Source organism: Paroedura picta, chromosome 10 (genome assembly GCF_049243985.1).
Source record: "Paroedura picta isolate Pp20150507F chromosome 10, Ppicta_v3.0, whole genome shotgun sequence".
Lineage (NCBI taxonomy): Eukaryota > Metazoa > Chordata > Lepidosauria > Squamata > Gekkonidae > Paroedura > Paroedura picta.
Window position 1 is genome coordinate 87034476 of NC_135378.1, and position 14550 is coordinate 87049025.

The 14550-nt window shown below is 46.3% G+C and overlaps 1 protein-coding gene across 2 annotated transcripts in view; it reads left to right on the forward strand.

Annotated features, from left to right (window-relative positions):
* The window catches only part of ZNF638 (zinc finger protein 638), a 45729-nt gene extending 32637 nt beyond the window's left edge, over window positions 1–13092 (forward strand). For both annotated transcript variants that reach the window (XM_077301326.1, XM_077301325.1), the window contains 8 exons: window positions 1839–3180; window positions 3666–3719; window positions 4918–6031; window positions 6121–6192; window positions 8765–9028; window positions 10909–10998; window positions 12333–12451; window positions 12660–13092. In XM_077301326.1, coding sequence (XP_077157441.1) covers window positions 1839–3180; window positions 3666–3719; window positions 4918–6031; window positions 6121–6192; window positions 8765–9028; window positions 10909–10998; window positions 12333–12451; window positions 12660–12737 — 3133 coding nt within the window. In that variant the 3' untranslated portion in view covers window positions 12738–13092. The remainder of the gene's footprint in view (window positions 1–1838; window positions 3181–3665; window positions 3720–4917; window positions 6032–6120; window positions 6193–8764; window positions 9029–10908; window positions 10999–12332; window positions 12452–12659) is intronic.
* The last annotated feature ends 1458 nt before the right edge of the window (window positions 13093–14550 follow it).

The window sequence follows — 14550 nt, forward strand, 5'->3', positions numbered from 1 at the left end:
GATGACTTTGGGTTTCTGGTGAACACAAACTGCCTTGTCTTGTCAATCCCTGGGATTCACAGCTGAATTCAGCATGCGTACTTGATCTGCCAGTCAGGAGGCATATATGGACTCATGCCCTGGGTCACATCGCACAGTATCTCCTGTGATCTACTGTGAACTAGCTTCCCTCTGGAAAAGCTAGCCTCTTCCATTTGCTAGGGGACACAAAATAATGTCTGACCATCTTCCACTCTTTGAAGTAGCGGAAAGTGCTGTCAAGTTGCAACCCTGTAGAGTCTTCAAGGAAAGAGATGTCTAGGGGTGGTCTGCCATTGGCTGCCTCTGCATAGTGACCCTAGTGGTCTCCCACCCAAGTCCTGATCAGGGCTAACCTTCCTTAGCTTCTGAGATCTGATGAGATCAGCTAGGCTGGGCTGTCCAGGTCAAGGCTTCACAATTGATAGAATTTGAGGGCTTGCCTGTTCAAATCTGCCCCAAAAGAGGCTCCTGCCTTGTGTGTCTCAACGAGACTGCACACAGATTTAAAGCTACTTGTAGTCAAGAATATTGTGATCCTGACCCTTGGATTCCAGTTCCTTATATGGCAGTACAGAGATGTGTTTCATTCCAGACAGCAGCCTTTCAAATGGAAAGGGGAGGAGCTTCGTTCTCCTCGAGTTTTGTAATTATACTACTGGCATTGCAGTCAGAAGATCCGAGGGTGTTCTTATTTTATTTTTGCTTCAAGGCGGAGAGATTTTAATTGCTTTGGTTCACTTTAGTGAACTGTGCAAGAGTTCTGGAGTGTGGTCACTCTAGTTGACTGCAGGGGGGGCCAAATTGTTGCCCTCTGATATCCTGCTCTATGTAACTTCATTCATCTCTTTTGCTGGTTGTGGTATGGAGGCTGTTTTTCTTCGGCTAAGAGACCATCACCCCTCTGCTGGTTTGGCTGGACATAGAGCGACGAGACATGGCCAGCCAGTCCCCCTGTTGATTGAATAAAGGCAGACGAGCACTTCTGTGGTCACATGCCTTCCACCCACCACTTCCTTTTAAAAAGCCTCTTAAGCAAATGCTTTAAAAAACAACCACTCATCACTTACATACTTGTGTAATCTTTGTGTATTATCGAGTTTCTACTGTCTTGGAAGTAGTGACATCTCAGCATCCTTTCTTGGGTTGGGGGTCGCAATGGAAGCTTTGGAGGAATTTGCTATCTTCCATAGATTACTATGGAGGGTTATTCTCTTCATGGCCTGCTTGCAGCCACTGGTTGGAAACGGGGTCCTGGACTAGAGGGGCCCTCTGATTGCCTTTACCTTCTTTGTTGTAAGTCAAACATCTTTGAAGTACTGTAGTACTTGAGCAATACTGCCTTGGGAGCTGCCAGAAGGCTGAAAAACAGTCAAGGCTTTGCTAGTGCGTGTGTATGTATGGATATTTCCGCTTCCTGTGGTTGTTCCCCTTTCAGGTATATGGGCAGCAGCCTATTAAGTGCCCATGTTTCCCAGGCAGGGACTAGAGGATGGTGGCTCTCTCTCTATGTACGTGTCCAGTGTGACTTCCTAAAGTCATACGTGTAAGAATGCCCTGCCTGCTCCGGGGTCCGTAGGGCACACACCTATTTAAAGAGCATCACCTTCAAAGAAAGCATACCTCAGGTCGTGTGCTGAAATCGTGCTGAAGTGGCTTAGCCACCTGTGTAGACTAAGGCTCATTTGGCTGTTAGGTTAGCAATCCCAATGCTGAGCTCTAATGCATCAGGAATCCCCACCGTTGGCGTCAAGAGGTTATTTATTACTGTGGAGTTCTCAACATAGCTTGATTTCTTCTGTTTTTTTAAATACATTTAGCCCGGACTTGAAAAAAATTCCCGAAGGATCAGGATTGGTGCACACAGCTTCCGTTCCTTCAGCAAAGCCCGCTGAGGCCAAGGAGGAGCCCATTTGTAAGTTGAAGGTTGCGACGGCAGAAGTGAAGAAGGAACCTTCTGAGAAGACGGAATGTGAAGCTCTGTCAAAGCCATCAGAGACGGCAACTTCGGAAGGCAAGTTGGCAGCACTGACCACCGAAGTAGGGGATTTGAGTTCATCTGAACTAAAATCTGAAAAACCAGTTGCTCTGGCTTCGGGCCTAGGAGAGGAAGAAAAGGTTACAGATACGGCTTTGGCTGAATTTCTGGGAAATGCGTCTCCCGTTGCAACAGGGGGCAAAGATGAAGAGTCAGCTGGGCCTGGTGCTGAGCTCTCAGAAGGGTTGAAGGGCACGGCCGGAATCGGAGGGACAGGAGCAGGTCCTGCCAAGACAGAGCAAGGAGTGGAGGCAGCTCCTGCCATCTGTGAGACAGTGTCCCTGGGCTCTACAGAAGCTCCAGTGGAGGAACTGTCGGGGGAAGACCTACAATCCAACACCAGGCTGGTGCCTCCAGGACCAGGTCATGCAGATGCACCAAGGAACCTCGCTGAAATGTCTACCGGTGAGGTGGAGGGGATGGTAGACAAGGAGCCTGAGAATCCCTCATCCGCAACGGAAGGCAGCATGGAGGTGGAAGCTGAGACAGTTGTGCCTGAGCCTACAGAACCCGCGAAGGAGAAGCCTGAGCTACAGTCGGGCAAGGCTGAGGCAGCCTCAGAGAAGCAGCCCGAAGTGCTGGCATCAAATGACAAGCCAGCCCAGGAGGAGAAACTTGAAAGGAAGGCAGATGACAGAAGTCCTGAGCAAGGTTTGCCCAAGTCACAGCCAAGGAAGGAAATGGGACAAGGCCAGCTAGAGGGCTCTAGGAAAGGTGATGTGCTTGCTACGGTCTTGGCACCCAGTGCAGAAGCAACTTCCGTTAGTAAAACCATCTTGAAAGCTTTGATGTCTGTTCCAAATATATCAAAGAAAAGAACTGTGACACGAAGGAAGGAAGAGCAGAAGCCTGCCGCAAAGCCCGGAACCAGGAGCAGCACAGTTGCCGAGAAGAAACCGGTGCCAAAAGAAGCAAGTCAGCAGAGACCGACTATCAGCAGGTCAAAGTTGCCAGACAGCAAACCTAAAGTGAAACTGAGTTCTCTCGTTGTTAAGGTAGGCAATGGGAAGAGTTCATCACAGCAAGACAAAGACTCCCAAGTGGAACCTAAAGGTAGCTCAAAGCAAACTCAAGAGCAAGAGGCTCGATCATCCACCGTGAAGCTTGACAGCAACAAAGAAAAGGTGAGGAGGGCTAAGGTGCTGGCTCGTGTCTAGCTTGATAACTAATGCTGGCGCTTCTTCCAGACCATGAAACAGAGGTGCAGGCAACTAGTCTGTGCCCAGCCCCTTTCCCCCCTCCTGTCCAATGTTTCCTTTAGCAAAGCACATTCACAAAAGGGGCATGCGAGGTTGTCCGTGGCACATTTCGGAATCATCTTGTAGGTAGATGGATGGGTTTGATGGGCCAGCCACGTTGGTGCTCTGTCTCCTTGTGAGGTGATACTTCCAGTGGTGAGTCCTAAAATGCCCTGCTGCAGAGCCATGCGGAGAAGAAATGGCACACGCAGGGTAGCTGGTGGATCCAAGGAGCGGTTGGCATGGTTTCAACTTGCTTACGAATATGATTGGTGTCATTTCAGGCTAAAGGCACGGCATTATGTACTGGACTTCTGGGAAGCCAATTGTTTGACTTTTGGCTCTTTGTTTTGCTTTCTCTGACTTTTCAGGTATTTCCTGGGAGAAATAGTAGAAGTTCTCACAGGTGCACAAATCCAAACGAGGTAAGGAAGCAGAGTCTTGGATTCCCGTATTGTAGTTGTGTAAGTGCATAGAGGTGTGATGGGGAAGACTCGGAGATGAGTGTGTGTGAGTGAGTGAGCCTCCTTTTTTGATGTGGTCCAGATTCACTCTGGGAATAGAGCTGCTCATCCCCGCTTTGAAGGACTTGCTGGCTTGAGTTTTGCATCCAGCAGAGTCCCACAATAATGAACGTAACAGAGCTCCTAGCCAGATGTTAAAGAAGCACTGCGACGTGAAAATGGGGGCATGAGAGAACTTGATTGAGAACATCCCAGGGACGTCAGCAGTTAGGGTGCCATCAAGCATACAGCTAGAACATCCATGTTAAGATGCCAGCTTTCAGATGCCCGATATGTAAACCGCCACGAGCCGGCATTGCTGTGAGTGGTGGTATATATAAAGATAAAATAAAGACGCACTCTATGGAGCGTGTATAACTCAGGAAGGGAGCATGGGGAGTGCATGAGGGTGCAGGAGAGGCTTGCTGCTGTGTCTCTGAGCAGTGCTTCCAATGTCCAGGGGTGCCAGTCCTCTGGTCAGCCGGGAATCTAAGATTCTGCATGTGGGGTGGGGTGGGGGAGTCAAGATCCTTGAGCCAGCCAGGGACTGGAGTTGTTACACCAACATTCAGAGTTTGGAGAAGATAAGAAAGGTGTTCGGCCTTTGTTGCTGACAATGGAGGAAGAGAAAGGCATCTTAATGAGTGAAGGGGTGTGCATCCTTGATTGGTGGGAATGATCACTGTTCAGTAATGTGCGTTGTCCTATGAACATTTTCAGGCTACATATTTGGAGTGACTTTATATGCATCTCCATGTATATATCACTGATTCTGATTTTATAGTGTGCTAATTCATTTCTTAGAGGCCCAGATTCACTGCTGGGATCTCATCCTGCCCGTATCTCTCCATGATGTGAGATCAGGGTGGTTTCTCTTGGTCTGCTGACATTCTGCCTGCATTCTGCAGATTGTTCCAGACTTCCTTAGGGGTCTTCATGCGACTGGGAGAGAATTGCTGATCTTGGTCCCCCCGTAAATGGAGATAAAGATGGAATCCTGTCTGTCACTTAGGGCTGTTGTTTCTGCCTAGCGCTCTCTTTTGCATTACTGTCGCCATCCAGAAAACTGCTCCTGTTCACTGATTGGTTCCCGTTTTCTTGATTGTTTAATGTTTTCCAGGAAGAAGAGCTTTTCCCCTTTAACTTGGATGAGTTTGTTACTGTGGATGAAGTTACAGATGAAGTGGACTCTCCCTCCCAGCCTAGAAGGAACCCTCTCAGGGGTAAGAGGAAGGATGCTGCCCGTGAGCCCAGCTCCAAGCGAAGGAAGGCCAAGACCTCTGATGACCATGGAGCTGCTGGGCAGGAGCTCTCCTTTGTCACATTGGATGAGATTGGGGAGGACGAAGGTGGGATGGGCCAAGCGGCCGAACATCTGGAGGGCATGCCAGATCCCCAAGCGCTGGTCACTGTTGACGAAGTGAATGACGAGGAAGAACTCATCTCCGAAGTGGCCCAGGATCCACAGTCACTTGTTACTTTGGATGAGATCTCTGAGCAAGAAGACCCTGCTGCTCATGAGACCATGAAAGAAACAGGTGGTGAGCCAGACCTTAAAGCAGAGCCCTTAGTAACGGTGGATGAAATTGGAGAAGTGGAAGAGCTACCTCTGAATGAGCTTTCACATTTGAAAACTGAGACCTCGAACAACAGGCGAGAAGAGAAGCAGGTGCTTTTAGACCCTGGAGACCTCCTTTCTTCCCAGGCGCTAGAAGATCCAAGCACTTTGTTTACAGTGGATGAGATCCACGAGGACAGTGAGAATCAGCCTCTGGTGACGTTGGATGAAGTGACTGAAGAGGAGGATGACTTCCTGGAAGGAGAGTTTAACTTTGTTACTGTTGATGAAGTTGGCAGCGAGGATGAGGAAGAAGAAAAGGTCACTGTCACAGGAACAAATATAGAGGAGCTGGTTGTCACAAAAGTCTCAGAAAAAGAGACTGCAGTTGCTGAACCAACGGAGTGTTTTCCATTGGCTGACGAGCAAGAAGAAACAGCAATTCTACATAAAGCCTCACCAGGAGAGAAAGCGTGTCCTGTTGAGGATGTTCCTCAAGGAAATAAGGCATCTGAGGCTCAGGTGGAAACTACTGAAAAGGAGAATGTTGCTACAGAAACAGAAACCCAGGAACCCACCTCAGTAGAAGCAGAGAAGGGTAAAGGAGGGGAAGTTTTGGAACAAATCCTGAAGGAAGATACTGAGGTGGAAGAACTGCGTGAGTCACCTTTAGCAGGTAGGCAATGAATTACTTTTAGTTACTTGAGGATGCTCTGCTAGTGAACAAAATAAAAAAAGTTAAGTATCTGTTTTTTTGGATTGCAGAATCAACCTCAAACGTGACTGAACAGCCAGAGAACCAGGGAAGTAAAATGGAGGACAATCAGCAGCTTTTTGGTAATCTGCAGTCTCAAATGCAAATATATTTACTTAAAGTTATTGTGTAGAATCTAATGATCAGAAAAACTTAAGGAGACAGGAGCTCATGAGGGAGCAGAGTTTCTTAAAAGTGAAATATTGAAGGCACAATCACAAAAAATTCCCTTGAGAAGCAAAAACGGGAGGCGCTTAAAAAAGTCAGGCTGGCTCCCTAAAAAGCTCCCTAAAAACTATTTGAGTAGTAAAAAAACTAATTCAGGAAATAGGAGGAGTTTTCTCAGTCTTGGCCCCCACCTGGTGGAACAACTTCCCAGAGGAGATCAGGGCCCTATCGGAGCAAAAAAAGTTCTGTGGGACCTGCAGAAATTAGCTATTCCACCAGGCATTCGGACAAGACAAGTGAACAAGCCACTAGCCACCAACTAGAAGCCCCATAGTCTGAACTAATAGAAAACTGGATCACAGGGCAGACAGACCAGACTGTTGTTGTTACTGAGCACAGGCTCGAGAAGTGGGCTAAAGTAAATAAAATTAAGTTCAATAGGGTCAAATGTAAAGTTCTGCATTTAGGTAGGAAAAACCAAATACACCAAATTAATTCAAAAGAAATTCCATCTAAACATCCCGAAGAACTTCCTGATAGAGTGATTTTTCAGTGGAATAGGCTTCCTTGGGAGGTGGTGGGTGCTCCATCTTTGGAAATTTTTAAACAGAGGCTAGATAGCCATCTGACGGAGAGGCTGATTCTGTGAAGGCAGAGGGGTGGCAGGTTACAGTAGATGAGCGATTGGGATGTGAGTGTCCTGCATAGTGCGGGGGATTGGACTAGATGACCCATGAGGTCCCTTCCAATTCTACGATTCTAAAATGGAGGACTGGGGTAACTATCAACCTGTCAGCTTGATGCCTATAGTTGACAAAATTTTAGAACAAATCATCAAGCAAAGTCTGTCCTTGAGCAGCTAGAGCAGATGGCTGTGATTACTATGTCTTTCTCAAGAACAAGTCATGTCAGACTAACCTTATCTCACTTTTTTGTGAAAGTTACTACCTTGCTGGATCAGGGAAATGCTGTGTATATAGTTTATCTCGATTTCCAGAAAGCTTTTGATAAGGTTCCATGTGATATTCTTGTTGAAAAGTTGGTATAATGTGATCTGGACCCTATTACAGTTAGGTGGATCGAGAACTGATTGTCAGAAGGCGCTCAAAGGGTGTTTGTAAATGGTTCGTCATCTTGGGGAGGAGTGACAAGTGGTGTGCCTCAGGGATCTGTCTTGGGCCCGGCAGTAATCAACATATTCACAAATGATTTGGATGAAGGAATAGAGGAGGTGCTTATTAAATTTGCAGATGATCCTGAACTAAGAGGGGTAGTAAACACAGCTAAAGACAGAATCAGGATACAGGATAATCTTGACAGGCTGGAAAACTGGGCTAGAATGAATTTAAATAGTGATAAATGTTTAAGTTCTTCATTGAGGTAGGAAAAATCAAATGCATTCTAGGATGGGTGAGACTTCTCTTGGTAGTAGTATGTGTGAAAAGGATCTAGTAGTCCTGACAATGAACATGAGTCAGCCATTTGACTCGGTAGCTTAAAAGGCAAATGGGATTTTGGGCTGTATTAAAAGAAGCATAGTGTCCTGATCACATGAGATGATGATGCCGATTTACTCTGTTCTGTTTAGACCTCAGTTAGAATACTGGGTTCAATTTTGGGCACATTTTGGGCACATTTATTATTTCATATATTTATATACCACCCTCCCTTGAAGGCTCAGGGCGGTTTACATCAAATAGGAACAATACAAATAACTCAGTTTATAATAATACAATAATAACAATAACAACATCATAGAACAATAGAATACTGGGGAGAACACTGTCAGCGCTTACTGATGGTCCAGTAGGGTGGGCGAGTCTTCACTGATAGTTGTAGGAGGGAGGCTCAAGGGGGGAGGGGAGTGATGGGCAGCGGTGGTTCTGATCGACCTCAACCAAAGGCCTGGCGGAGGAGCTCCCTTTTGCAGGCCATGCCCTGGTCCAACTGGCAACGGAGGTTGTCCCTCGGGGTGACTAGCACTGTCTCTACCCCAAGGCCAGGTTGGAAACCTGGCTGAGATGGGTCTAGGACCGAAACTTCTCTTAAGTATGCCGGTAGTCGGTCTGCGACAGCTTTTCCAAGCATCTCCCCCAGTGTGAGACGGGACGGTAGTTGGAAGGTTGTTGTGGGTCCAGAGATGTTTTTTTAAGTAGTGGGTGATCCACTGCCTCTTTTAGCCCCTCTGGGAATTCTCCTGTTGAAAGGGATGTAGACAAACTGGAGGGCGGCCAGAGGAGGACAATAAAAATGGTGAAGGGTTTGGAGTCAAAAGTCATGTACGAAAAGGACTGGTTCATAATGTGGTTTGCAGTCTAATCTTTGTGTAATGAACATTTTAAGTACTCCATGCTGCCACTGCTTGATATTGCCTAGCATGGGATGGAGTGTCTGCTAAGGATGGTCCTTTAATAAATATTCAGTGAAGTAGCTAAAACTGCCCCCTGGGAAGCAATTAAGCGAGTCGTCACATTTCTGTTGAAACAGCATTGCAGGACAATGAAGAGGACATGGAGGCCAAAGCAGTGGGGACAGACGTTGAGGGAGGCTCAGAATCTGCATCACGCAAGGAGCCAACGGGAGGCCTTTCGACGCCTGCTCCAGCCTTGGAGGCTTCTGTCGGAGACCATCAAACTGCAGGGGGTGAGGATCTGGAGACAGGGTTGGAACAGCTTGGCCAGAATCCAGGTGGCAAGGAAGATACCTGCCGTGAGGTGACCCCCTCACAGTCTTCTATGAAGCCTGAGAAAGGTAAGTACTACTGGACAGGTTTGTCAGTATCACCTCAATAGCTGCTGGCAGGTATTGAACTCTACCTGTTTAAACTAAACCTGGTGGGAGAAATTTCTGTCCACTCCTTCCTGCTGAGCTGCAGTGGAGATTTTGTAGGTCCAACTGTGCTCTCATCTCAGGGATTAAGGTAGGAAGGCAGAATATCCTCTCTTCCTTATCCACCTATCCTTTCTAAGTTGGGAATAGGGACAAAGCTTTTTGGGAAGGGTCAGCACTGCCAGTCGCAAAAGACAGCGGTTCCCTGGGTTTCCTACCAAGCATGCCTAGCTCTGAAGCTATTTCCTGATTGAAACTGTCGTTTTAATTCCTTTTGAAGGAATGGCAATGCCCCCCCCCCCACCAGCTTGCATATTCTAGTGCTGAAGCAGCTTTGTTCAGTTGAGTTCTGTTTGCCCTGAAAAGGGACAGTGCTTTGCATCTTGTTCCTATGGGCAGCGGTTGCAAACAATGCACATTTGTCCTGTGTGTGACACATTTGTTTTGGTCTGGAGGGGTGTGTGTGGGGGGAAGGGACGACAAGGACTGCTGTGCTGACCTTCTTTGAGGAATGGGTGGGCTAACAGTGTAATAGATCAGCAGAAAAGAGAACGCCTCTTGTAAGTGTGAGACCCAGCAAGTCATTTGTTACAGAGCTCATGGGAAAAGAAGGCAGAACGTACCAAACAAATTGTAAAATGTCCTGACCAGTAGTCTTTGCATTGGAGGAAGGCTGAGTGGAGCATATCGTTAGGCAGAAATTGGGGATTGGGGTTCTGAAATTCCTGAAGAACATCACCTATATTAAGATGCTGTTGGTAACCCACATTTTAATTTGTCAGACTCTCCGGTTTATCCTTAAATACTTTGTGGCCAGACAAAGCAATTTCACCCGATGCGATGTCCTTTTTTGTTCTCTTATGGTGTATGTATGTATATATATAAATATATTATTTCTGGATGTAGCCACCAGGTCTCTGGTGTCCTCCTTTAAGGAATAAATATTGTACTTGGCAGATTTTAATGGTGGGGTGAGAGGTGTTTTCAATTACCAATATCAGTATTGAGGGTAGATAAATAATTCTCACAAATTCTGCTTCATGTAAAAATTCCAGTATAGGGTACAGACCAGCTATATTTAGCACTGAGGCATGAAGGTTTACAGCCTCTTATCCAGGTTTTCACTTTTCAGAATTCTAAACTGCTTCCTTTACTGACAGAAGGCAGCAGAAACAACCACAAAAGGTGATGATATTGCTCTGCAAACTTCACAAAACGGAGATACTTTAATTGTCAGGGGGCCGTAACGCTAGTTGCTTCCAGTGTCTTCCATCAACCCTGCCAGCTTTACATTAAGTTGGATCCCATAGCTGTGTCAGCAGAAAGGCCCTTAGTGTGGGTGAAACTTCCAGGTTTATGCTTTGCGGTAGCTCAAAAAGCGATGCTAGGAAGAGCCTGTGGTCAAAAAGCCAGATAGCGCAGGTCCATGCAGAGAGGAGGAGGAGGGTGGCAAATTCATTGCCTTCATCACCTTCTTTCCCGTGTGTAGCTTCTTGCGCTGGTGAAAATAAACATCATCTGCCACTGGTTGGATGGAGTCCCTGTCTCCCATGCCTGAATTTAGCCTGGCTGCCATATGTTGGATGAGCTAAGTATCCAGATGATTTTCAAAGACAGCCATGCAGAGCATATTACAGTAATCCAATGAGAATAGTTCAGAGCATGGACCGCTGTGGTCAGATTTCACTGGCACTTGCATAAAGGACATGACTACCAAAGCACATTCATAGAAGCAAGCATGGCATGTCGTTGTTACTGTAGTAAAATAAGATGTGTTCACTACTTGAAATGTCCTTCCATAGAACCGGCTGGACCAGAATGTAAAGGACAGGAGTCTGAAGGGAGAACAGAGGGTTCTTCAGAGGAATCGAAGGGCCTGGACAAGGTGGAAGGTAAAACCTGGCATGTCCCCCTGACATTCTAAACCGAAAGCCTTTGAGCATGCCTGCCACCTTCATCTTGTTTGTCTAGTTCAGGCTTTCTCAACCAGGGGTTTGTGAAACCCTGGGGTTTCTTGACAATCCTGGGAGGGTTTCCTGGATAGGTGGGTGTTAATTCATTTTTTATATATATATTAAATTGGTTAAACATTTATTGGGTGATATGACAGTATATGGTCATGTCAATCCACCCCCCCTCCCAAAATGGCCCATGCTGGGCCTGGAGGGGGTGGGAAGGGGAGTGGCCCTGGGTGGTCGTGTCCACAGCTTCCCAACTATATTCTGTGGGTTCACACCACTTCTGGGGTGCATAGTCTCTGTCCGCCCACTTCCCCTCATCCCCTGGACCTAGGTTGAGGGCTGTTATCTTAGAAGAATCTGTTCCAGTACAGTCCTTCCCATAAAGGAGCTGCATGGTTTCGTACTGTATGGGACATCGGTGGTGTCAGGGCTTGAGGTTTCTGGCACATGCTAAGGAAGCTCAGAGTATGAAAACTTTCATGAGCAAAATGTGTCTGCATAATTCTGATTTCACTGCACAGCATTTTGGCAAGATCCTGCAGGAGGTAATGAAAAAGGCCCTGGAGCCAGAAGGTCATGTCAAGACACCATGGAGTGCATAGAGCTGTAGAAATCCTCCCAAGTGCCCCTGCCCCTGGGGGGGGGGGAATATTGGGGGTGGGGGCGGGGGGCTCCCGTGAGACGGAGGGGCCAACCTGGAATGAAAGTCAGCACTAGAATAGAGGCATGCAGTCTGCTACAGACCACCACGTGTTTTCCAGAGGCTTTTGTGCTAGGAACTTTTTCCTTAGAGAAATTCTTGGCAGACAAGATTTCTACACCAGATTCTCTGCATTGAAATGTGCCACCAATAAGCCTTTTTGTAGCAGACAACAAAATAAAGAGCCACACTAGTCATAGGCCCTGTGTGCCGGACATCTGGGCAGGAGTTACCCCCTCAGAGTAGTGGTTGGGGTGGTGGTACAGGCTTGTTCCTGGAAGGGGAGGGCATGTAAATGAAATCTTGCTGACATTATTTGTATTTGTATTGTATTTTGTTGGGTTTTTAAAGTATTTCATTATTCAGTTAAATACTGAAAAGATTTGCTTTGCATGTCACCAATAGACTTCATTAGGGGAATCTGTAATGTGTAATAACACTGAGGTTACATTAATACATTTAAAATTATACAAAAAGTATTTCCCTCTGCCCTGCTGACTTTACCTAGCAAAAGGAAAGCGTTGTGAGTTGCTCTTGTTTAGTCGCTTTGTATGTTTGCTTTCAGATCTAGACTTCCTTGTCCCGAAAGTTGGCTTTTTCTGTCAGATTTGTTCCTGCTTCTGTGTGGATGAGCCATCTATGAAAAGCCACTGCCAGTCTGCGCTTCACCAGCAAAATAAGAAGGTCAGGGCTTTTCATTTCCTTTGGCAACTTTAAAAAGTTCTCATTTTATTCCAGACATTTTAACCTCACATTTCTGCTTATCCCGAGTCCTCAGCAACTTACAAATTTAACACAGAAATAATAAATTATTTTTAAATGCTGTCACAATAGGTTTGAAAAAATTAAGTTTCCTTTTGTCTCAAGAGCTGTGAATGTGTTTTTTCTGCAGAAATTCATGAACAAGAAGGCCGAAGAGGAGGAGAAAAAGGAAAGTGATGGGGACTCTGCACAAGAGAGTTCAAGGTGATGATCAAGATGTGAGCCAGCACACACAGTCTTTAAGGCCCCCATCAGATGTTTAGTTTAGTTCCGTCAACTTGCAGACTTTTGCGTTGTGTATATACCAGCCTCAGTATAGGATAAGAATTGTGATTGTTTTTGATAGCTTGTGTGTAATGGTCCAGCCATCATTTAAATAAATGTTCTTACTCTGTAGACAGAACAAAATGCCTGTAATGTGTTTTGATTGATTTAATAAGGACTCTTGGTTTCTGGGAAGGCTATACTTGATCCTGCTGTATTGTGTTTCTGAATTCAGAAAGCGAGTGGAATTGCCCTCATTCAAGAAGATGGTTAATAAACATGGCTAAAGTACTATGTTATTTATTTTTCAGTGATTTAAAATATTGTTTCTCGCATAAGTACTCAGACTGAGAAAATACTTTGTCTAGATAGGCATTGTATGACTCACACTAAGGACTTGCCCCGTCCCTTAAAAAAACATTTCAGAGGCCTGTCCCCAAGGCTGTACTAATTCCCTTCCATCCTTCTCCTAGTAGCCCCCTTCTCCATCTTAGGTTCCCTCGCTACATTGGCTTTTGTAAAATGCTGAGTTTGAAAATATAGGGAGTATGGAAGGTTTTGTGTGTCCTGAGTTGTATAGCCCAGGCTACCAGCCTTCACATGTTCAAAGTGAGGCAGGGGTTGCCCTGACTAGCCCTTGGATGGGAGACCACCAAGCAAGTCCAAGGTTGCTCTGCAGAGGCAAGCAGCGGCCCACCCCCTCTGTTTGTCTCTGCTGCCGCCGCCAGAGAGAGAACCCCTGTGGCCTTGCCATATGTCACTTGTGACTTGGCACCCTGAGCTGGATGACTCATCAGGTCTTGGAATCCAAGCCATAGTTGGAATGGAGACCACTTCTGTAGAAGCATGTAATTGCAAATTGTCTCTTGTCTTGAAAACCCTAGGGGGTCACCCTAAGCCAGCAGTGATTTGAAAGCACCTGACTCACAAACTGTCCCTCTCACTTTGAGTGTTAATTTTTAAAAACCAAATTGGGCCAGATAAAGATGGCCTCTTCGCTTGCCTTTTTGTTCTGTGGTCCATAGGACAGCAAGAGGGCCATTTTTAGGAGTCAGTTCTTCTTGGTGCATTTTTTGAGTTTGTAGTAACTTTCTATTTACAATTCACAAGGTCTTACAGTTTTTCCATCATAAGAACATAAGATAAGCAATGTTGGATCAGACGATTGCTCCATCCAGTCCAGCATCCTGTCTCACATTAGAACTGCCAAGCGGTTCTGGAGGGCCAACAATAGGACAGAGAGGACTGCCTAGAAGAATTGTTTGACGTACATTTCCAGGCCAGTTCGTCCTAAGAACTGATTCCACTCGTGTGCTGAGGTGCAGGGCCACAGGCTCCCAGACCAGGCTGAGGTTGGGGATGGCCTTCTGGGTAACTGAAGAAACATAAGGGGAATAAGCTGCTCTACAGAAACATGGTGGGTGCAATGAAGGAGTTCAAAAGGCAGCTTCAACGTGTGTCCGTGTGGGTGCAAAACCATGAGGCTGATATGAAGAGAGAGAGAAAAGGGGGAGGCAACTAGAGCGGAAAAGGTTTGCACTGAGTGACTTCCATTCCTGACAGCAGACAGTAGCTCCCACAGTCCTAAGCCGTCACCATTTCAAAGGAAGGGTCTTCAGATAAATGGAGGGACAGGTCAGAAGGAATGTCTCTTGAATAAAGAGATCAGCAGAGACCACCTGATACCCAGACCCCGACTGCGATAAGACAGATCTGAAGGAACAGAGCACCGCTGGTCAGAGGGCTCCCACAGCCTC